Source organism: Wasmannia auropunctata, unplaced genomic scaffold, assembly GCF_000956235.1.
Source record: "Wasmannia auropunctata unplaced genomic scaffold, wasmannia.A_1.0 LD336083.1, whole genome shotgun sequence".
Taxonomy (NCBI): Eukaryota; Metazoa; Arthropoda; class Insecta; order Hymenoptera; family Formicidae; genus Wasmannia; species Wasmannia auropunctata.
The window spans coordinates 1,745,265-1,771,303 of record NW_012026807.1 but is presented as its reverse complement, the minus strand read 5'-3'; the positions used below and the strand labels follow the sequence as shown (position 1 = coordinate 1,771,303).

General features: G+C 32.2%; 2 protein-coding genes across 2 annotated transcripts; both read left to right on the top strand.

The window, feature by feature from the left end:
• The first annotated feature begins 7,955 nt into the window (after positions 1-7,955).
• Positions 7,956-12,455, top strand: LOC105448662. Its single transcript, XM_011687361.1, has 4 exons — positions 7,956-8,103; positions 9,561-9,610; positions 10,022-10,324; positions 10,788-12,455. The coding sequence occupies exons 1-4, from the start codon at positions 8,092-8,094 to the stop codon at positions 11,584-11,586; spliced, it is 1,164 nt and encodes a 387-aa protein (XP_011685663.1). The 5' UTR covers positions 7,956-8,091; the 3' UTR covers positions 11,587-12,455.
• Positions 12,456-20,915: 8,460 nt separating this feature from the next.
• LOC105448730 (glycine-rich cell wall structural protein-like) lies at positions 20,916-25,756 on the top strand. Its single transcript, XM_011687472.1, has 5 exons — positions 20,916-21,056; positions 22,084-22,145; positions 22,568-22,893; positions 24,645-25,458; positions 25,606-25,756. The coding sequence occupies exons 1-5, from the start codon at positions 20,916-20,918 to the stop codon at positions 25,754-25,756; spliced, it is 1,494 nt and encodes a 497-aa protein (XP_011685774.1).
• Positions 25,757-26,039: the final 283 nt, after the last annotated feature.

Here is a 26,039-nt window from a genome sequence, read left to right as displayed (position 1 = left end):
GGTATAAATATCCAGATTAATATCTTCGTATAATCGTATAGTTTTTCATCAAAAACCAAGTAATTAACGGAATATAATACTATGTCAGACTTACAAAATTGAAAGTTTACTACTAATTCTAAATTTATGTAAAAGTTATAATATAGTGCTACTTTAAGACGTGCTTAATAAAAAAATACATTTAGAAAAGCAACTCTTTGCTTTTCTTTAAAAATTTATTTTTTTCATTTATTCTTTATATTGTAGCATCATTATAGAATTCTTAAATTAAATTTAAAAGTGTATGTGAAAGTAAATAAATAATATAAATCATATATGTCATATTTCAATTAAAATAAAGTATTTTTTAATTAAAAAATATAATTAATGCGATTATAGTAATATTTATATAATCACGTGAAATTAGAAATTACAAATATATTATTTATTTGTTATACAAAAATAATTTGTTACATTAAAACAGCAACGAATTAATTATAAATGAGTTGAACAGACATAAAAGTCAGATTTAAAATTACGAAGTTACTCATTGATTTACTTTTACTGACTTCTCTTTTAAATGCTTAGAGATGACTTGTCCACTCCCATACTTTCTCTGGCGCGCGGCTTCTTAATTTACTTTTTTACACTGTTCTCACTAGTTCTTATTAAATTGCTTTAAAAAAAATGTCACACTGACTTTCTATAATGAATAGCAATTATACTCGACGTATAATGATGTGCTGCAAGAAATGGTGCCATTGTTTCGTAATGTTATGCGTACTTTGGCAAGATATGAATTTAAAAATATTATTATAAAGAGAAAAATAACACAATTTTTTTAAAAATTCTGCAAGAAATTCTTCACTAACTTTTGTTCTTTTTTAAATATACAGTTTTCTTGGAACGTATTATCTATAATTAAAAATTACTCAAATAAGTCAGAATAAATATAAGTATAATTGATGCAAATTTTCAAAACAAAACTAAATATAAAAAAAATATATTAAAAAAACACATTTTAACAGTATAAGAAGAAATTGCATAAAATAAATGCATTGTATACGGTACACATTTGAAAGCAATATTGAAAACGTGCGCTGTCGATTGCTGATAAATCACGGAAGCGAGAGGGAATCGTTTCCCCTTCCTGAAGAAGCGCGCCGAGCGGAGCTGATAATGCGGAGGCGCATAAACTACGAGGCGATGACCGCGGCGCGAAGACCGTTCACTCTTTGAAATCTGCGCTCACCTTCGCAAAACGCGCCCACGGGGAGAAAGGGAAACCGATCGCGGCGTGTCCCGGCGTAAAACGCGCGCAAGAGCAAATTATACGTGTATGCCGTGCCGCGGGAGACGCCGCTGCGCCGGTGCTCGAGCGAGAAAACAAAAACGAGTAACACGCGATACGGTTTATCCTTTTCCTTACAGCTCGCAAGACCGTGACAGTGAACTCTCTACTGGAGGAATCCAATCCCGGCCAGGGTCGGAGTGAATGTACAGGGTGGGTTACGTTTCAATACGTCGTCGGCTGCAGTGTCGCCCTAGGAAAATCGTCGACAGATCGGACGTTTAGATGAATATTAAATGGCACCGTTTCGGACACTGCAGGGGATCGGGTTTCGCCGGTTTCACCAACGTCACTCGAGCGCACTGGATGGTGTGGTCAGTTAACTTTGACCGCAGTTAAGATAAAAAACGACTGCAAAAAAATAAAGAGTTGAAAAATAGTAACTAATTTTAACGGTGAAACTAGTATTGAATGTTTTAGAAATCGGAGAAATAAAAGTGCACTACCGATAAACGAAGAGATGTATTTTTAGTTATATATTCTTCTATTGTGATGGCAATTTGTTTATATAATTTCTATATAAAATTACTATCATAATGCAACAATATAATGAGATGTTAAATAAAATTGTTATTTTTCATCACAATAATTATAATCTATCATCTTATAATTTAAGATATTAAAAGAATTTTGTATGTATTATTATCAAATGATAAATTATAACAGATGCAACAAACATTTAAAAGATTTCTGTAAGAAATATGAGTCCAAAAATTTTCGTCGATCTTTTTAGACTAAATATTTAAAAATCTACTTTATATATACAAAAGATCTTTTCTTCTAAATAATAGGAAAATTAAATGTATTTTATACATTTGGTATTTTCTATTTATCATTTTTTAATATTTTAGCATGATTTTTTTTACATCTAAGAAATATAAACTTTTTAATTTTACATTTCTATTATTTTCATAAATTTGTAGTAATTTAGAGTGAATGTTTATTTATTTCTTTAATGAATTTTTTTCAATTTTTCGCATCTGTAATTTCAAATATCAAAAATAAACAAGAAAGACAGAATTCTGTATAGAGCTTGCTTATATTTGTTAAATAATGCAATATAGAATGCTTGAGAAAGTGCTTTGTGTAGCATATTCATCGATCTTACAAAGTGGTTATTCACCTTCAATAGCTGGAAGCCTTATGATCTATTATATTACCAGGAAGTAATAACCATTTTCGCTAAGATATATCAAATAACAAGAGCATAGCGGTGCTCTTATTCCGCAAAAACATAAAAATAAATTCCGACGAGAAGAAAAATATATAGTAAATGCTTGTATATGTCAAGATAAAGGAAGTGTGTGATTTGAAAATAGTTTCATTAAAGACATTTAAAAGACGCTATAATTAAAGCGTGATAAGTCCCTTTTAATTTGAAGAGATTGTTGTCACTAATTGCATCCATTAGATAAATTACTGTAAAGTACGTTTATTATATATTTAATTTTAAAAACTAACTTTCACTCTATGTCTTATGGCAATTCTGAATTTATTTATTGTATAACATATACCTTTGTCATAAAAATATTGTGGGCAATTTCCTTTACTTTCTCAACATCTCATGCTTTACAGAGCCAATAATACATGTTTGTCTAATAGACTCGCAATGTGAAGTGATCGCAACGTGAAGTACATTATGTTAAGAAGAGAACATAAAGTTTACGCTGAAGTATACGCTGTCGGGTCATATTACTCTTTCTCTATCTCTCTCCTTGTTCAATATAAGAACGTATTTTACTTGATCTTGTAATAGACCAATTTATGCGTTGTTCGTCGCAATTTTCTGTTCTAAAACATTAATAAGTACTTGAAAAACCACGGAACGAAAGATCACGATTTTCTTATCCTACAGTGAAATTTCCGTACATTAGATTTTATTGTTAAATTTCCGCCACCGTTGGTGCGAATTTTAACAATTGATTTAATACCTGTGATTACTAATTGCATCTAACAGAATTTTAATTCAGAGATAACATAACTGTTTTTAAATAGAAATTTTAAAAAGAACGAACATTGAAACCAAATCGTGTTTAAATATTCTGTTATTTAATTGTGATTTTTGTAAGTTTTTATAAAACAAGACATTTACTTAAGAATTATCGGGCCACATTAATGCATTTTTGTACAAAAATGGAAAAATCTTAAAATATTAATTAAGAAAAAAGTAAATATAAAAAAATATAAATAAAATTATAGGATAAATTTTATATACTTTATATTGTGCAAAGAAAAAGACATGTAGTGGTGGCAATTATAAAGGTAACAATTATACAAGTTTACAATTAATATACATGGTTGAATGACTTATTTTTTATAATTATTATAACTATAATATATACATATAAAAGAGTTTATTTAATAGACATTGGTTTATTCAACTATATACATATTCAGTGATGTTAATTCTACATAAAATTTTAATTCTATATAAAACTTGCATAATTGTCACCTTTAAATGCCTATAATTGCCACTACTATGTTTCTGAATGTGTGATCATGTATTCAAATCGCAACACTTGATGCATATTTAAAAGATTTTAATGTTTTCTAAAAATGGAAAATACATGTCCATAGACAAGTACCAAATCATTTAGTCGAAAGCGTGACTAAGAGCAACTAAAAAATGGCAAGCTGTGTATGGTTATTAATCTTCAGCTGCATCTTCAGACATGTCCTGAGTGCACTGACTCGTGGAACTATTGTGTGTGTGAAGAGTTGCGGTAATGAAAAATGCATTTATTAATTGTTTCTTAGTCCATTTTTGTAATGTTGTATTTATTATACAAAACAAAAATTTGCAGCGTGCATTTCTGTTTACTATAAGATTATTACAATTTAAAGTATAAATATTCCAACAAGTGGAGACTTTGGAAAAAAATAAAATCTTTCATAATTCTTTACGATCTTTATATCTATTTCTTCCTTCTTTTTCTAACTTAAGAAAATACAATGTAGGAAACAACGTTCCGAATGCAACGCAAATATTACGCAAGTAGCATAAATAAATCGTAACAAAAGATCAAAATCTTCTATGTTAATAATGCACTTATTAAAACAACTTCACGTATCATTTATCATATATTATCATGTATCATATATAATAATTAAATCAAATCAAGCCTAATTCAATTTAATCTAAATGAGTATGGCTACTGTGTACTTTATAATTTTGTATAATAGGTATTTTAAGAAAAAAGTTCATCAATAGTTTTTGTTTAATACTGAAAAAGTAGACCTTCATGTCATTCTGCAAAAGAGGGGATAGAAGGTATCGATTAGGAAATAGGATGCTATCCAGTTTCCGTTAAAAAAGGCATGAGGTTAGAAACTCGACCTTGAATTCGGTGCAAGAAAGTACCTGAATGTGCGTGAATGAGCTAATTAACGTGCGCTTCTAACGACGCCATTGTCAGCGTCCCGGCGTGTCGAGAAAGGATTAATGTATGTGGACCGTAACGGTAGCAATATGAAACCGCGGTTATTCTTGTCAGTGAAATTTTTAGTTTTAATCACATCAAACAGAAGCACAGTTGGCGCGATAGAAATACGAATTGGCATTGTCGAAACAGCTGCATGTGTACTCATAAATTTTCTTTTCTCGGGAACTGCAGAAAACAATAGGCTATTGCAGTTGTAGTTTTAATTTTCAATTACACTGATAATTTTCAATTGAATTGCCAAGCAATAATAATTTGTTGTTTTACAAGAGTAAGATAAGAATCAGTAAAAACGATTAATATCAGACAGAAAAAAAATGTTTGATCATAGCAAATTAGACTAATGATTTAATTGTTCACGCGGTAAACGATACGTGAAGTAGTTTCAATAAATACTTAACGTATAGAAGATTTGTATCTTTTGTTACGATTCATTTATGCTACTTGCATAATATTTGTGTTATATTCGGAACGTTGTTTCCTATATTGCATAAACAATTTATTGAAAATAATATTTTATAAATATTACAATTGTGTTACACAAGGTCGTATTATTTAAAAATAAGAGAAAAACATTTTTTTTTAATCACATAAGTAAAAATATTAAATAATATTCCTCAAAGTTAGATATAACATCTAGAGAATTGATCGCGCGCGTCGAAAGTGCACAGTAAATGTAGAACACTTTCCGTGAAGTCGCATTGCCGGAGTAGTTACATTCTCTTGTTATTTGTTATTCGTATTTTGGAAAGCACACATTGGGTGCGGCTGATAGACGTATTGACACATCTTTGTGCATCACCTATGCAAAACGATAATTGACACAATGAAGATTTCAAGATTTCGTTCAAGATAAAATTTGACAAATTTATAAGAAGTTTTAGTATTACACTTGCGTTTGTCAAATCTCTAACATGTAATATCCACGCGTGATTCTAGTTTTAAAATTTTACCGTAATTTTCCAGAGAACACATAGAATTAAAAAAAATTTATTCGTATATTCAGTCGTATGTCATCAGTGAGTTCATTTCTAGGTGCAAAGAAAATTTTTTAAAGAAAAGTTCTTTTTGCATCTGAAATAAACTCAAAATTAATGACATATGACTGAGTTCTTTTTGAACTCTCTGTGCTATTTAGATTATTAATTAAAATTAATGTATCTGCCTCTTTATTTTAACTTTCATATTTTGTTACTTTCTATTTTAATTATTTCTTTATATTTTATAGATATTTAATTTCTATGAAAACATTTACTTTTTTTTAGCAGAAAGTCATATTTAAATTATATGTATTTAAAAGAATATAATTATTAAAACTTTTTTATATAGCTATGTAAAATTTAAATATGTAATTGTACAATTCTTCACAATTTTATGAAAGATATTTTTTAAAGTATTATATTCTATTTAAATCGAGGTTCAAAAGATATATATCGAATATTTTATTGATGATATATATTATGTTATTTATGCATTGATATATAGTAAATATGTTATTATATAGTGATAGGATTATTATAGTTTCATAAAACTAGCAATTTAAACTGAATATATGATGGCAACGCTACGCATTATTAACTTCACATAATTCTGTTTAATTGAGTTAGAAGGATTCTCGCTTCGTTTGGCCGTGCTCCGATATACACTGCCAGTACTGAAAATCTATAGCGTACGTAACGCGAACTATAGATTTTCAGTATTGACAGTGTATCGGAACACGGCCTTTGTTATATTGTCTATGAATCTTCATAATCTATTATTTCATTGAATTTGCATTGCGAGATTGATGAGATTATATTAAAGTTTTTTTGAATAATGGCCGAAGTAATTCTTACAGAAAACGACTTTTTAGATGATGATATTTTCTTATTCATGAATTGAATAAATATTTAATTTTTATTTAGTTTTATCTTCTTATATTATGTATTATTTTATTAGTTTTTTCTGTATTCTTGTATTTATTGTTTTATAGAAAATCAATTATTTGTAAAGAAATTTTTAATAGTTTTTTTACAAACAATTAAAATTTTGAATAAATCTAAATTTACTCTCCTCCTCCTCCTCCTCCTCTTCTCTCTCTCTCTCCTCTTTCTTTTCTTTTTTAAGATAAAACAAATTTTATATATAAATACTCACATTTGGAGAAATATATTTGTACATATGTGTATATGTATATCGCCGCGTTAATAGACTGCATAAGTAAAAAATTATTTTTTATATTGATTTGATAATAAAAGAAAATCAATCTTAAAGTCTTTAGGGTCGATTTTTCCTTTCACTCTCTCAAAAATATTAATTTTTTTACTTGTATCACTTTGTCACTACTTATATATATTCTTTTCTTTAATTGTTTTTAAATTTTAATACCAAATATTAACTTTGATATTTATATCATATTTTCGAATTCTGATTTAATTAATCAAAGCAAGAAACAAAATAAAGAGAGAGAAACTCTAAGTAAAAAATTAAAGACCAGACGGCGATTGCCGCCGCACCCATCGGGCTGCATAGCTACGATAGATAATAAACCCTACCAGTTTTTTATCGTTGTCTACTAAATTTTCTATTTACTGTCGTTATTTTTTACGGCCATCCACTATTCGCTGTCTAACTTTCGTTTGACGAAACCCGTCCCCGCACAGATTCGCAATGTGCTATAGGTGTTCGGTTTTCATTACGTAGAAGTTGATAGCGCGAGATACACCTCTGATCGGATTCTCGGTTCATCATGTTCTATCTATCTATGTTCCGGCAGGGAAAGAGCCGGGGGGGAATTTACCGCTGCATCTCTCGCATGATGGATACAGCACGCCCATCACGTCGCGCCGTTGACGTTGTCCGTCTCGCACGATGAAGAAAGTGTCGATTTCTCCCTAAACAAAAATTCGACGGCTCACCCGGCCGCGTTTAGCGGCGAAGGCCGCGGGGGCCCTTCTCGGCGCCGCGGCCGCGGTACCCGCCCGTTTTCCATTTCCATTCAGCGCGATGGTACGGTACGCGCGATGTGGACGTGCCGATCGCCGTTGGTACATTTGCACGGTGGGAGGCGATCGCGACTATGCACCGCGTCTATGCTCTTTTTATCTTGTATAAAAGAGAAGAGGCGTAGCGCAGATAGCCGCAATACATCTGGATCATCCGCGGCGGCGAGCACGACGGACACGGATTGAATCTCGGGTCTTCGGTCGGTCAGCAGGTGGCGAGCAAACGTCGTCTCTTCGCCACCCCGTGCCACGCAACGTCGACAACGTGACGACAGATCGGATAAAGAGCGCGTTATCAAGCTTGGCAAGTGGCGCGAGTAATTCAAGGGCCGGCAGTATGCGGTACACGGTGAGTCAGATCATTTCGCGATTCAAAAGATTCCCAGCCGTTTTCTTAGATGTCGATTAATCCTTTTCATAATTGAGAAGAACAATATATATTTTTCATTTCATTATCTTATAATTTTCACTGATAAATGGTTTTTCAAATTAAACTGTATATTTTTACGACGAAATATAAAAAGATGCTATGGTTTTTCTTCAAAGAAGCTATTACTTTTGGGACTTTTTCCGATAGTTAATTAAAATAAAAAATTTAAACATATATTTTATATTGTTTAGAAATAATGTGATTACATAATTGCAAGAGAGAGAGAGAGAGAGAGAGAGAAAGAAAGAAAAAGAGGATTTAGGTCTTTAAAATTTTGAATTATAGTTTGTTTTTTAAATATATTTACTTCTCCGTTTTACTCGTGTTAATAAAACTACTATTACAATTAATTATTTATTTATATTTGAGATTTATGTTGGAATAATAAGTTGTTTTGTAATAATTAAGTTATAAATAAATAAATTTATTTTAGAAGAAGTAAACTTAAGTTGATGAGAGTTTAAGATGTGTTATTGTTCGTTATCATTCCGAAGAGAAGTAAGAGCAGTGACAGAATTAATCTTTGAAGATATAACAATTGAAGGACTTGCTGCAATAGTATAATGGGCTAATGATCCACATTTTATAGCATTTAACGGAGAGAATAAACTCTACAGTTTATTATTTTAAGTTATTACTTATTTAGTTTATTTTCTCCGTTGTTACAAGCTGTAATCAATTTTGTAACAGAGTTAATCCATTACCTATTGCAGCAAGCCCTTCAATTTATAATGCTAATTTCATTTGATAAATAATATCGCATACAAGTTTATGTTATGTTTTTCAATTTACTATTGCTTTAAAATGTATTTTAAAAAATATTTGTTGCACGTTTCGGAATTAACGGATAATTTATTTTGAATATTAATTTTCACAAGCGTAGAAAAACAACACAATCTGTTTATATGTATATGTATAAAAATTAAAAAATGGACAATAATTCTAAATTATTGAATATATATATATGATAAAAGTAACAGTTTATTCGAGTTTCACGTTTAAACTGATTTCTAAGATGCGATTTAAAAGAATCTGGCAAATATACGGGTTTAACTTTCATCGTGTGAAAGTCTTATTATACTTATCAATGAAAGTGTGATTAAGCGAAGGAAGAGGCGAGGCCGATAACGGCCTGCGAGTTTAGATAATTACGCTATTCACGGCCGTAAACTAAGCACTAATGACAACCGTAGCGTATCAGAATTGCGTGCCTCAGCGTGTGTAACTCTTACAAATGAGATTCTACACGCGACTAAGCTTTCGTGATTCCGTGCGAAAACCTGTCAACTTAATAGACAGTTGATTTATTAAATTTACTTTATCATTTACGCTTGTTACCGTTGAAAGGGATGTTAATCAGTAATTAATATTTGCAGGCCCTCTGTTTTCTGCTACTGGCGATCAGCGAGCCTCTTCTTACTCACGCGTGAGTATCTGTGCCATACTTAATTAAGGCTAATTGTTTAAATTAAATTAATAACAAAATATAGGAAAACTCATCAATTATAAAGTAAAATAAAATTAATAAAGTATTAATTTTTTTAAAAAGTATTATAAAGTTTATCAAAATCTTATAAAGATTTTCAAAACGTCTTAAATTCACATCAAAAACGAAGATTGCTTTAAAAAATTATAGAAAGCTAATAAATTTATAAACATTTAATTATTTTGAAAATATATAAATTTATATAAATACGATTTTACGAACATATTACTTTTTATAATTTTATCAGTAGCATTAATTAGAAATCGTTACAATGTGTTGAGGCGAGCGGACTAAATAAATAATAATATAAAACATTAAATAATATTTTCATTATCCTTTTTCGCATTTTAGAAAGGTAGTGTTAATCGTGCCCCGACAAGTAAGACGGAGCCCAGTAGTGCCATGGCGACCTCCGGGTAATTACAAAAAGTCATACGGAAGCGACATTCGTCATTATGGTCGCGTCAATCATTACTATAACAAAAAGCCATTCCGGCCGCTACCGTACGGGGGCGACGATTTCGATCATGGTCCTGAGACTATAAATCACGTGAATGTACCTCACGGCAAAGACATTAGTCACAGTATCTCTTTTGGCAAAGGATATATACCGTACGACAATATCAAGAGCAACTTGCCATTCGTGCATGAAAGGTAATCTTACAGTCAGTATAATTTATTTCAATTTAATCTTTTTACTTTTCTAATTAATTATATTACACATAGGGTTTTTAATCTAATTATACTATAGATTTTTATGATATAATATACGTAAAACTATCCTGTCTCTTTCGTTAGAATTTTGTTCCATAATTTTTATAAAAATATAAATATTGCTTTTAAATTTGTGAACAAATAATTTGAATAAAGTACTTTTTTTTACAAAGAAAATTATACCAAGTACTTTCAATACAGACGATACCTTTTACTTTCAAGAATAGATTATAATGACTAATGAAGATGACGTCCGTACATTTCCATGTTCGAACGAGTCAATCAGTATCTGATACCGGTTACTTTTATCTTTATCGATTGACCGGTATATTTACCCTAGTTTCTACTCGTAACCAGTTTTTCCTAATACGATTCAAACAGCTTCCTTTCTTATTCGTTTCAGATACGCCGGTCGGCAGCCGGTCATTCCGGACTATCCGCCGACCAGTTTCACTTCTGTAGGTCAGGAGTACGCGACATCGGCGACGGCGAATTCCTATGAAAATCCGCAGTTGGATTCGTACTTCTCGGATATGGAGAGCGCTGTCAAGGGCGAGCTGCGCGGCAGCATAAAGGATAGTATGAACAAGTACTACGGCACCCGCTCGATCGAGAAGGACCTCAGTTTCAGAAACCAGCAGGCTCTCAGCAGCGCTCTAGAGAAGAGCAAGGACTCTCTGGCAAAGGGCACCGAGGGCCTGCCCTCGGACGCGTCTCCAACCGCGTACGCCGCGTCCACTTCCGCCGGCATCGCCGGCGTGCAGGGGGCCGTGGTGGTGCCGGCGGGTATACCGTCGGCAACTATCGCCGGTAACAAGGAGGGCATCGTGCTGCGGGACACCGTGTCCCTGGACGAGTACCAGAAGAAGCTGGAGGAACTGACCAAGACCTGGCCGAACGTGTTATCCGCCGGTGCCAACTACGCGGCGGCCGGCGGAGCGATTTCTGCGCCCCAGCAGCTGCACGCTGGCTTCCCGACCACCGGTCTACCAGGTGCCAGCTTCGGCGGTCCGACCGGCGGTGTCAATTGGCTCTCCAGCTTTGCTCAGTCCAAGCAGGGCTACTCCGTGCGTGAGAATCACGGAGACCCCTCGACCTACGACTTCAGAACGATGACGGTACAGAGCGCCCCGTATCAACAATTGTCCTTCGGTCACGGGGGTGTGTCGGCCGGCACGGGGATCGTCCCCGCTCATGGGTAGACGCATATCAGAATACACAGGAGCGTTAATGCCCTCCGGTTCGCGCGTTTAACGGTTAAATTTCTCTATAATATTTAAGAAATATTTATTTTTTTATTTACGTATAATTAATAATATAGCGCCACTACTTTATCTCGTGAAAGAGCCAAAAGATTTGATGAATCTCATGTCGTGAAGCCCCCTTCATGAAGGCGAGCGCACTGGACGTCATTGATGCTTCTGATCACACGTTTGATTTTACAATGTGATTTTGATAAATTTATTCTCTCTTTTCATAGACACGGCAATATGTAATTTATATCATATTGCCACGAATGTATAAATATATGGAATCATTTTCGTGCATCTCTCTTGAAACGTTGAAATCTGAATTTAATGAAGTTTTATATAGACTTCAGGGAGTCCCATGAGTCTCGATTATTCGTATATAGTAAATATTTTGTAATATGCGCGGTAATGATATTTACGTAAATATGTTGTGTGATGTTAAAAACTTGAGTGTTTCTAATTTAAATCTTATTTAGGATCTCATCTTGGTTTCTTATATTTTGATGAACTTAAAACACCATCATTCCACTCTCTTATTTGATAAATACTTGAATTTTTCTATTCGTATCAATGCAAGATTGATTGTTCATGTAAGATGGTCAAAAGAAATTCTTATCTTAAAAGTGCCAATATTCGATAAATAATGAAAAATATTATTGAAGTATTGTTTTATACTTGTATTACATTTCCATTTTAGAGAGGAGGAGGAAGAAGGAGAGAGAGAGACATTGTTTTCATTTATCATTATTTATCTTTTGTAAGACTACATATTACTTTTGTTTATAAGTTTCCAGACATTATTAAAAACAAAATAAAATATATATCTTTGCGTAATTATTTTTATTTTAGCAATATAATTTGATCTTTTTAATTATATACATAACAAAAATATCTGTCACAGTTTGATATGTATGTTGCTTGGAAAATTTACAGTTTTTTCATCAAAAATTTTTCTAAGTTATAGATGTATAAGAAAAATGGATCCATAGATCATACCATAACTTTGTTTCCAAAATATTTGGAAAGAAATCAAAAGACACGGTTGTATCTCGGCGTTAAAGAGTACGCGCGAGACGGACCAGGTCTTATTTACGCGAGTTGCAAACATCCGAGATTTTCGGATCTCAATGACTGATCTACTTCTAAGTAGGCTTAATCAATAACTTGTGTTTGAATTGCATAATGAAAGTATTAAAGTATACTCGAAAATTGATAGAATGCCCAAAGTATATAATAAAGGCAAAAAGGACATTTAAAAAAAATTATAAGTTATTCAAGCAATACATCAATTCGTGGCGGAGATTTTTGTTATTTTATAGTTAAAAAAGACTAAATTATGTAGTTGTCATATTGCCAAAATAAAAAAATTACGCAAAAATATATTTTATTTTTAAGTGTCTAGAAATTTATAAACAGCAGTAAATGAAATCCAAATTTTAAAAAATTTCAATCGGTTTCGCACGTTTAAAAATATCTAACATAGTGTTTCTTAACAATAAATAAATAAATAACATGTAATAATACACGTGAAATAACTTCATATTTGTTAAAGCAATGATTTTAATGAGTGTGGAAATAGTAATGGAAATTCGGCATCACATTTTATTACCTATTCAATTACATTACTACCAGTAAATCAAGTTTATTTCAGTAATGAGCTTTAAAAAATTTAATTAATAACGAAAGTTAATAACAGTAATGAAATCAAATGCTTATATAAATTATTGAGCATAAGAGAGTGGTGTAAAGTTACGGAAATATTTTCTTAATGTTTTAGCAAATTTTACTTTCTCTTTGTTTTAGACACACATTAGTGCGTGAATTTGTGTTTGCAAAATGTTAAACGTCTCGAACAAATTTTGTCAAATAGTCTGCCCATTTTGTATGTAGATTATTTATACATATTTTTTTATTTATGTAATATTATTTAAGGAAAGTTAACATAATGTCTGCACGAGCACTGACAATTTTCAGCATTTGAATATTATTATTTTGTTACATTTAAATTTTCAAGTTACGATTTTTACGAAATTTATTTAATATTTTATGATTTCCAAATACGAGAAAAGAAATTGTAACAGCTACTGCGCAAACTTTCAGACCCAAATAAAAGAAACAAATATAGAAGAATTCACACACTAAATGGGATTGTTTAAAATGCTAATAACTTTTCTGTGATAAAGGAATAAAAATAAAAAGTGTATACTTAATAAAATGTTGTTTTTTTAAATTAAATTCAATATTCTTTGTTGTTTAAAATCTTAATTGCTAAGACATGTTAATGAAACATAATTGTTAATAATAAGATATTTCAATGTAGAAAACAGATAAATGGTTTTAAATTATAAGTTACTTTAGCTTCGATTTTAAATTTACAAAGAATCTGTGCCTAAAATATTATACAAGAGCTTCTAGAAAGATATCTGTATCCGTATGTGTACGTCAAGTGGATGACATTGCGCATCGTTACAATTTCGAATACGTAAGATTTATGCGTGTAATAGTACGATGATGTCATTTCTAAGATTGCATAGATGTAATGATACTAGGACTATTTTAGAGGCTCATAGGACAGGCTACTGTTATTCTCACGAACATTACTAAAAAATATTTCGTATAAATATTTACGTGTTATTTAATTATAAAGCCGAATATATCTGCAAATACTAAAGATAAAAATTACGAGAGAACGGTAAATTTATTGATGAAATGTTTCGTTGCAACAAAAAAAAATCTCTCTCTAATATGTAATTAGCATATTACATATTAGAAAGAGAGTTACAGATATTTCAATTATTTCTGCTAACTAAATAATTTCTGAGTTATCTGTTGTGTATGATTTCTTCCATTAATATATAAATGACGAGGAATATCATTCCGATGTATTATTATGAAATGTGTATCTAACAATTATTTAAGTATAAAATATTATAAATTAATATATTTGTAAAATGCAAAAAGAATAAACATATATGATGCATACAGTAAATTATTAGATTTAAATAATATCTAATGTCCTACGATTTCGTTCCTGTCGTTTCTCAATTTTAATACTTTATGCAAAGAGTGTTTAGCTACTGTTTTAACATTGCTTGGTTAATCATTATTTGATTATTAAATAAAGAAATGATTAAGTAATAAATCAGAATTAAATCAATATTTTAATAACAAAAATCGACAAAAAATATCGTTTTAATTATTACCAATTTGAAGCTATAATTTTATACTTTTTTTTAAATTAATATTGTAAATAATTTTAATTGTCCAAAAAACATTCAAATTTTAAAATTATGATATTTAGTCTTATATTTATTAATCTGTAGCAAAAACGAGCTACGAATTTCTATAGTGGCAACTGTCACGTCAGTGATTGCAATATTTTCTATTTTTTTAAATAGCAATTGGAGGCATTTGCGGGTAATAAATATCCTCGACGGCCGTTAAATTTGACTGCACTCGGAAACACGCGCCGTTTCCACGGTCGAGCGGTCATGAAGGCGATTGTAAAAAAATCGGCCGCCTTGTCTCGACACTCGAGCAGAGTAATGTCGGGAGATCACGGTCACCAGCGGAGATCGCATCCTCTCTCGTTCCGGTTACTTTCACTGGAAGACCGATGACCGGTTGAACGTTTGAAAGTCGAGAAAGCCGTTCGCCGCGATCGCGCCGTCTACACGCTGTATAGATGCCGCTCACGGTTATAATCGACAAGAAGGGAATCGATGGCAGAGAATAAGGAAAGTGAAAGGATCACGAAAGGGCACGACAGAAAAACGAATTCACGGTGAGCGAATCAAATCAAGTTTTTGTGGGGCTTGTCACACGAGCGCGGTGATTGTCCGCTCGAGGATGTAGCCTTTGATTAACTTTTTTTTTAGTAACGTTCACAAATTGCGATTTGATTGCTTTTCTTATGCGGTAATCGATTAGTTTTATCAACATATATATGTATGTCAAGACTCGATGGACCATTCTTTTTAACTTTCTTTTATAATATCTATCATAATTTCCGATTTATTTCTAATATTTATGTATTGAATGCCACTTATATTATTTGATATTATTAATATTTTCCTTTATTATATATCATAAAAGTATAAGATTATGTATGATAAGATTTTTATCATAATCAATAAAAAATTAATTAAGACAAAAGTCAAATACATTAGATTGGTGCAAAAGACTTTTTTGTTTTTTTTATCGAGTTCTGTAGTATTAATAAATAAGTATTATAGTATAATAAGAGTATTAATAAATAAGTATTAATATAATATTAAAGCCCGACAGTTTATTCTAATTTCGCTGAAATTTTGTTTTTCAAATATGATGAATCTTTTGCATCCCTATCAAAATGTCAATTTTTGGAAATACGTAATAGCAACGTTGGCATGAAGATTTCTTGCGTTTGAATGCACGGCGGATCGTTTTAATTCCGATCGCGAAAGGCTGATCTTGATCTTGGTTGCAAAGTAAGGTCGTTCGGTGCACCTTCACCACGGTTTCTCGCGGAAGCGTGTGAAAGTAATAGGTGTTGTCGGTCGAGCCGCATCACTGCCGTGAGTGCAGCGCATCATTTGATGTAGCCAGAAGGAAGTTGGAGATGTGTGCGGGATACAATTTCTATCATGTAATCCAGGTGCAACGTTCGCAGAGAGAGACTTTTTGCAATAATAACAATTCATGTGTAAGATAAATGAGAATATAAAGATAGAGTCAGTCGCGTTTAAATGATCGCTTCGGCTAACATCGATAAAACAGCTATGTACAATTGCTATAATTTCTTCAACTTATGATTTACGCGTTTCATTAATATTAAAAGTACCGACGTTTCTTACTTACTAAAAGGATCAAGCAGATAAATTACACATGAAAATAAGAAAAGTAACGAAAAAACAAGTATGTCAGAATAAAAGACATAATCATTGCAAAGTCAAAAAGTTTCAGAACTCTATCTTTTACACACAAAAATATAATATTAATTTAAAAAATAGAAATGGTCAATAACGATTATTTGATGCTTTTAACGTTTAATATGCGTTTTGTTTGAAGAGAGTAATATTCACACAGCTATATCGTATAGTAGATGGTAGAGAGTTTAATGCATGGGATGGCCGTCAGTTCTACGGTCGTGAAAGAGAAGTAATCACATTTTTACGAGGCATAACGCGAACGGGTAAAAGAATAAGACAAGTATATTCTTTTACCCGTTCGCGTTATGCCTCGTAAAAATGTGATTACTTCTCTTTTATTGTTGTCAATATGTTAATTTTATTGTCTACTTGGAATTAAATCATTTTTACGATTATTGTTTGAGGATATAATGCCTCGACAAATATCGTGATAGACATTATGTGATGGTTATAACATATAGAGACACGATCTTCATACTTAGTTTAATTATCGTATCGTATCGTTGTGATACGTGAAATAATTGTACATGTAGAGATGGTTAGTATCGTTAACTGTGTAATTTCGTATTAACTGACGTTACACAACGAACAAAAAAAAGTAATTTCACATATTTCTATATGTATAAATACAATCCATATAAGTGAAAGTTACACGACAAAATCATTTCTCCCGGAAAAGTTTTATTATTTACATATGTGAAATATGTAAAGTAAAAAGAAGGTTTAAAAATTAAAAGAGAGTTTCCTCTATGTACATTTTCTGGTACAGCATCGACTTCTAAATCTTATAGTGTGATTAGAAGTATAAGGAAACATTTGGCGTTAAATTATTTTGTTTCGCTTAAGGAAGTCTAGCTCATTGAAATTGAAGCTTTATCAAGATTGAAAGGGTGGGGGCTTTACTTTTCTCGGATAACACGAGTGTACACGTCTCGCGCATTGAATTGACGGGTGATATAACGGAGATACCGTGTCAATGCCAGCTTGTGGCGGAATCAAGGCCAGCAATTCGCGGCAAAAGGAAGTCCGCGAATGCTCGCCGCGACTGGCGACCACTTCGTCGCGGAATTTGCCGTTAGGCTTGAACACAAGATAAGGGAAAAGAGTGAAAGGATAAGGAGCGGCACAATACGGTCGGGAGAGCCTCTCACGGTTATCTGCCACGAGTAACTGTCTTTCTCAGTGCGACTACGCGGTATGCGTTTCCGTCTCTTCCCGTTCACTAGCCTCGGTCTCGCTCTTACCCTTTTATTTTCACTCACTCTCCCTTTCCCTGCACCCTATCCTGCCTCCCGCGTGTTCCTGCTACTTTCTATTTTGTTACCCGACAGTATCTATGCGCGAGATGTGCACGTGTGTACGAGATCCATTAACGCGCTGTACGTGAGGTAGATATGCGCGGTTGAAGAGCCGCGTCGCGAATTTTATATTGGGTGTCGTAAACTAGCAAATCGCTTTTCATCTGTGGATTTTTTTAATCGTGCTTCACCGGTTTAAGCTTTCTTCAGTAAAAGTATCGAGAAAAACTATCATTTATCTCAGTTCTTGACGTTTATTTGTAACGTTTAATTTGTGTATTTAAATGTTTTTAATTATATAAAATTTATCTGTTTATTTTTTCTGAAATGACATATCTATGTAGATGTTTTAAGATTTATATAATGCTTCTCAAAAATATATTTTTAAAAATACCTTTAGAAAAATAAATTTAACAATATCTGACATTACCTGACGATATTCTTAACATTATTTATAGGCTTAATATAGGTATTTATATGTACAATTAATTCTACAGTCCATGAGCTAAAAATTAATCCTTAAATCTATTCATAGTAGCTTTCGCAATAAGTTATTTATTAGCGTTTCTAAAGCCTTCTCAATTTTTTGAAAAATTTTTCAATAATTTAGGATTTAAAATTTATGACTCTAAATGGTTTTGTTAATAAAAAATTAACTTCAAATTGGAACAAAGGTATTTAGAGCAAATGTAGCTCAATGATTTGAATGTCTAATTGTAAGACATCTTGTATAGGGAATCCTCCGTGATAATTAATGCTATTGAAGAGTGCAGAGTAAATAGCCACTCTGTGCTTTCACATGGTAGCATCGGTAAAGATCTCCCAGCAATTAAATAGTGAGTTGTTTGAGTATACTTGTTATTTCATTGTTGAAAATGTAGCGGAATTTATACCCGCGTACATTGTGTAGTAGGTCATAAGCTGTACACCTGCAATGAAGTGTGAAGATTTGAGAAAGTAGAAGCTCAAATTGGATTGAAATATATTGCATCTATTGTTCTTACTCATTAATTCTATGTTAATAACGCAAATTCAATAGACTTTCTGAGAATTCTTTTTCAATCTACTTTTTAAATCTGATTAGTTTTTAAAATAGAACAAGAATTATTCTGAAATACGAAGAATAAAATATTTGATGTAATTATTATTTAATCTGAAAAGATATAAAAAATAAAGCAATAATGTATATTTTTTCTTTTTTATCCTTATACAATTTATAAGGTATTTATTAAATATATTTACGAATAAATTATTTATTATGGTAAATGAAAGTTTGCTTGATAAAAAAAAACATGGCATCTCAAAATCATTACATGCTCTTTCAAGTATCAAAACGTATTATATCAAAACGTACTTTCAAGTATTTCATTTATGGATATACAATTACATTTACTTGTTTTATAGATAAATATTTATAGAGTGCATAGAACAAATATAATATTTGTTTTATTTTGTTCTTAATATTTTTTATTAAAAAGAATATAATTTTTTAGCTATTTATTATTAATTCTAAGCCATTATTAATTATCAATTCTTAATTTATGTTTATTGTTATATATTAATTAAATAAATTATGCTTAATGTTTGTTTCTTTTATATTCTAATTAGTACCAAAATCAATCTAAAAGTATATATGATATTGAACTATCCTTATCTTTCAGATTTTTGTTCTAAAAATTAATAATCTCACAAGAATATTTTTTATTAAACGAAACAAAATTTGAAATAGTATGCAAATAATTCTAAACTGTAACTTTAAAATATTCTACATACTTAGCAAAAGGAAAAATTGCGTTTAAAATTAAATAAGTTTGAAATTAAAATAAAATTTAAATGCACTATTATCTCCGAAGAACAATTACGTCAGAGTAGAAATTACTTTGAGCTCCATGTTGTTTCTGCATTATTTATGTTACACTTAACACACCGATTATACGTCACGTGCACGTTCGTACTAGTCCGCAGCGAATGGATATCTGCGATCGATTAAAACCTATATAATCAATTCCTTGATCAAACTATGAATACAATTAATTTCTCGCACGCGACATACGTAACAACGCGATAAGAGATTATCAGTGAGCTAAATTATCATATATGAGTATTAATATATAATTACGTTATGTATATGCGTATTAATATATAGTTATGTTATGTAGATACTTTATAGGAAAATATATGCACGTTCTTCTCATTTAGTCAATATTTCATGTAAATGTATAGATTATTCGAGATGAGTTATAATGTCGCACAGTTTATATGTGCCATAAAAAAAAATACATAATTTATTATCTAAGATAAAAATTGAATTCACGATGATAAAGATTAAAGTAATATTTTAAGATTGTGTTTTTTTTTATGCAGCGTTGTAAAAGCATTTCTTTCACTTCTTGAAATATTTGAGCATAGACTCCAAAGAGATACGCGTTGGCTATCTTATTTTCTAGCATTTTATTCTGGAAATCGGGGAAAGTATATAACCGTCAGGAATAATCATTTTGATTCGATATTAATCTTTACGTTTATCTATAACTGCTCGTACACCGCAAAACTCATAAATCATACGGATTAGTCATTGCAATGTGCTTATTGCAATTTACCAATTGCAGCGATGAAATTCTTAAATAATATATTGTGTGTAAGAGAGCATCTGCAGTATTTTTTATTAATATGCCTGTTAATCTGCAAATATAATTTTTTGCTGGAAGCGGAGATAAAGTCAGACTAGTGTAACACAAAAAAGAATAAAAATTTATCTTCTGATTGTTCATTTGTTTTTCACTTCTGAAATTTTGTACACCGCCGCCAAAGTGTCGGCCGCAGAAGAAGATCTAGTACGATATTGTATTGCATTATCGAAAACATATATAGCCTGGGCGGCAATCAATCGTTGTAAATATCGATACACATATGTCGGCAAGATCGAGAAAGCTCAAACGCAAATTTCTCTATTAGGACCGAGCTGTGTGGGTCATGGCCATTCTTGTTCACAGAAACGCAGCATTATGCGCTTACATGTAGTAGGCATCATCATCTGGCAAGTATATGTATTCCGGGTGTGCGGTGCGGGGGTATGCCCACTAGTCTCGTACGTCATCGCACGTTCGGTTTCTTTTCGAGTGTTCCTCTGAGAGTACCTCCGGTGGTACCCGCGGTCTTTATTTCATCCCCACTCGGTCCTTCCGGTATTTCCTCCCGTCTGGTATATATACAGGTAAGACCGCCGCCGCAAATATATGACAGTGTATACCGGGTCGCCGTGGTGAGCTGTGCGTGGGATAGGAAGGAAAAGATTCGGCGGCCGGCCGCGTCCCGGATATCAGAATGGAACTCAAACACGCTGTAAGAAATTTTAAGGAAGAATTTTACAGAAAACCCGTCGTTTCACTGAAAAATTGATACAGGATTAAAGATTTTGCGTGCAGTCGATGCCTGAAAGTGGTCTTCAGTTCAGTGGATTCTTTTTCATTTAAATCTCATGCGAATTCACACAAAACAGTTTCGTATAGCAACGTGGAAGAAAAGAAATTGTAATAATTAAAAATTTTAGTAAATATAAAGCAAAAATACAATGGAAAAGTTTTCTGTGTTACAGTAATTTAATCTCAAAATTGCATGAAATAAGTAATTATAATTAATAAAATTTTGTATTATAGCACAATAGATTTTTGTGTTTGGGTAGTCAGAAATAATTTTCTACCAAAATCAATCTAAAATAAATATAAAAATTTTCAACAAAATGTATCTGCAACATGTTTTTATTATCGTAAAAAAAATTATTTAATGATTTTTATAGTAACTAAGAATTATGTTACTCTAGCAATTATTTTCAATTTTATGTTCTTGTTACACAATAAAAAATTTGTTTAGATATGAATATTAAATTTGAGTAGCTAAATATAATTTTGTTGAATCAAACAATTTATTCTTTTTTGTGTGTAACATTTTTATAAGATTTTTTATTTCATATGAGCAAATATCGATATCTGTATACAAAAAATATTGATATTTTTATCAACACAAAAGTTTGACAAAAGTTTGACGAAATATGAAAATTAAACATGTAATTTTTCCAATTTTTGTAATACGAAGATAAATAATTCTAGTAAATTAAATAGAAAACTAAGAATAAAATAAATTTTTTTAAGTTATTTTACCCTGCGCGTGTTTAGCATATATTAGATTCATATGTTTAAAATTTTAAAATTGATGAATTATTAAGAAGACTTATTTAATTGCAGATAAAGGCCCTCATTCTTGCAAATATTCTATCAGTAGGCTTCGCAACCTTCGGACATGAGCAGTGAGTTCCAATTATAAAAATATTAGTAAAATTGTCGTCATATTAATCGGTGAAATGTATAATATAATATTTTGAGAATGTTAAATTCAATTTTAAAACCAAAAAATTGGAAAACATTCTTTTCCTCTTTGTCGTAAAAAATTAATTGTTCATGAGAAATAGTCTAAATTTTAGTATTAAATTTTAATAGTATAAATTCTAAATTTATACCATTCTATAGCAGCCTACTTAAACGCTCATGCGTAATTAATTACACGCTCGTGTATAATTAATTTAGTCAGGATACAATTAATTCATATCGAAATGAGTGAAAGAAGATGCGAAATAAGATTCTTCATATCTGTAATTATACAGATACTTTAGGAAGCGCGTTAATTAGGAGCGCGCCGTTCCTCATTTTAAGCACACTTTTCATATTTCAGCGTGCATATAAGGATACATTTGCCGGAGATATCGCAGCACCACGAAAAGAAAGTCATACATTATGAGGATCATGGCGGAGGAGGTCATGGAGGTGGAGACGGCGGAGATCATCATATAGACGTCTCCGGTCCCGGGGACATAGGAGGAGGCCATGGCGGAGGTTTTGGCGGAGGTTTCGGAGGAGGCCATGGAGGTGGCTACGGAGGAGGTGGTGGTTTCGGAGGCGGTTTTGGAGGAGGTCATGGTGGAGGTCACGGTGGAGGTCACGGTGGAGGACACGGAGGTGGTGGTGGTTTCGGAGGTGGTCACGACGATATCGGCGGAGGTGAGAATTTACATTAATAATTGTATATTAGTAACATGTTTCAATTTTTGGATTTTATAAAATTTGTAAAGTTTTAGAGTATTAATTTTTTCTTGTTTATAAAATAAATTTATAATGATAAAAGTATTTGATGGTAAAAATATTTAGAAAAAGAAGGAACACGTATATATGCCGAAAAGAATGTTACATTATTTATATTATTTATTGTGTATGTACATAATACGTTTGACAAATAACTCAAACAGAAAGTACAGTTTTACAAAAATATTTAAAAATTCAGTTAGATAAAGATCGAAAAATAATTTTGTTGAATCATCAAAATAATTATGTAGCACGTTGAAGCATACGGTGCTACAATAAATTTTGACATTTTAATTAACAAGCAGTTTGAACGTCCCATAGATACAATCTTTTGATCTAGTTTCTAGAATCTAGATATTTCAGCAAAACTGTTTTTTTTTCGTTATAAATCTATTAAAAAATCTTGATGCAAAAATAAAATCTTAATGTAATTTCTCGTATTTACTGGATTTTATAATAGGAAGTAATGTCTTTAATTTTATGCGGAATCTATTATGGTAAAAGGTAAAGCTTCTCATTTAAATTTTTATTTACCGAATATAATAAATCGAATAATAATATTATAATAAGATAATAAGAGCGATGGTTTGTGATGATATTGATAAAAAATTAGCAATAAAGATAAAGGTAATTGCTTTTAACATATAGCTTTAAAGCTAAAGATAATGACTAATAAAGATAAAGATTCTAGATTGCTTAGAAATACTTAGAAATTAGAAAGTTCATTGAATTAAAAAATATTATAATATTTTTATATTATGTCTTAAAATTTCGATTAAAATTCGATTAAAATTAAAAAATGATATAAAATTAATTATATTAAAACAATAACATATTAATATCACATACCTATACAGATTTTTGTATAAGACTAAATATTAATAAACCTTATAAGTAATCGAAATTTTGAGACATAATATAAAAATATTATAATATTTTTTAATTCAATGAACTTTCTAATTTCTAAGTATTTCTAAGCAATCTAGAATCTTTATCTTTATTATTCATTATCTTTAGCTTTAAAGCTATATGTTAAAAGCAATTACCTTTATCTTTATTGCTAATTTTTTATCAATATCATCACAAATCATCGCTCTTATTATCTTATTATAATATTATTATTTGATTTATTATATTCGGTAAATAAAAATTTAAATGAGAAGCTTTACCTTTTACCATAATAGATTCCGCATAACATACTTATGTTAAAAAAATTTTAGATCGTCTTTTTCACTTTCTGGTACCAAAGAAATTTACTTTGCGCGATAATTATTGAAGATCTTTTAATTGGCTGTGTTATTTACAAGTTTATTACAAAATAAAGACTCGATGTATACGAAAAAGAACAAGAAATAATAACATTTTGAAATCGTCTGCTTTGCGTTTGGAGAACTCATGTATATGTATAGATATTTGTGAGAAACTCCCACATACTCATTACTTTTACTTATTATTCCTTGCAGTATATTCTTTGGCTCGAAACATAGCTAATTATAAATATGATTTTAAACATGCAGAGACTCACTTCGTGTCTATCTTCGTGTTTGAATATAAAATTTTTCCTTTTCTCTTTTTTTTCAATATTCCCAAATTTCTCTTTTTTTTTCTATATTTATCTGATTAAGAAATTTGTAGTTAAAACAAAATGTCAAAAGTAATATTTATTTAAGGTGGAGATGTCATCATAGATCATGGCGGTGATCACGGAGGAGGCTTCGGTGGTGGCGGTGGATTTGGAGGTGGCCATGGAGGTGGATACGGTGGAGGCGGCGGCGGGGGAGGTGGTATCATCATAGATCATGGAGGACATGGCGGCGGCGGCGGTTTTGGAGGTGGTCACGGAGGTGGCGGTTATGGCGGCGGAGGTGGCGGAATTATTATAGATCATGGAGGACATGGCGGTGGCGGCGGTTTTGGAGGTGGTCACGGAGGTGGTGGTTACGGCGGCGGAGGCGGTGGAGGCGGTGGTATTATCATAGACCACGGAGGACATGGCGGCGGTGGCGGTTTTGGAGGTGGCCACGGAGGTGGCGGTTACGGCGGAGGAGGTGGCCATGGAGGCGGCGGTATTATCATAGAACACGATGATCACGGCGGCGGCGGCGGCGGCGGTGGTGGTGGTGGTTATGGAGGTGGACATGGAGGCGGTGGTTACGGCGGAGGCGGCGGTTTCGGAGGTGGTCACGGGGGTAGCGGTTATGGCGGCGGAGGTGGCGGAATTATCATAGATCATGGAGGACATGGGGGCGGAGGGGGCTTTGGAGGAGGTGGTGGATACGGAGGCGGACACGGTGGTGGTTTTGGAGGTGGCCACGGCGGTGGATTTGGGGGAGGAGGTGGATACGGTGGTGGCTTTGGAGGTGGTCACGGAGGAGGCGGTGGATTTGGTGGACATGGCGATTTGGGGGGCGGACACGATATCGGTGGCGATGATCATGGCTCCAGCGGTTATGGCAATAGTATCTCATCTGGATTTGGTAGCAGGTAAATATTGAATTTGTGTTAAACCGGTTATATTAATATTAATCGATTAAAAGAAGTCGATAAATCTTAAAAACGAGAATGCAAAAAAATTCGATTATTATACACGATGTTACGTATGTTTAATATTTCATATTGATATCTTTTCAGTGGCCATGGCGGAAGCAGTTACAGTTCTGGCGGTGGCTTCGATTCCTATTCAAGCGGCCACGGTGGTGGAGGCGGCGGCGGCGGCGGCGGCGGTGGTGGTTACGGTGGAGGTCATAGTGGTGGTTTCTCCGGTTACCACAAAAAGAAATAAGAGTGATTGCACTATGACCAATATGTTGAGCATTGCAGACACTTACAGCTGCATATTGGCATATTTTCAACCGATACTGTCGTTTGATTGATTAATACAAAAGCAATTTTGAGCAACCTTTAATTAAAATCATAATGCTGCCGCTTTAATTGTGTGATACAAGAATATGCGAAGAAGAATTTAAAATCTTTTCACTTTTTTGGAGGAACTTCTAAGGTTGTAATTTTACAACTTTTTAATTTCTATCAGTTATTTTTGACAGATAATGATACCATGCAACAGA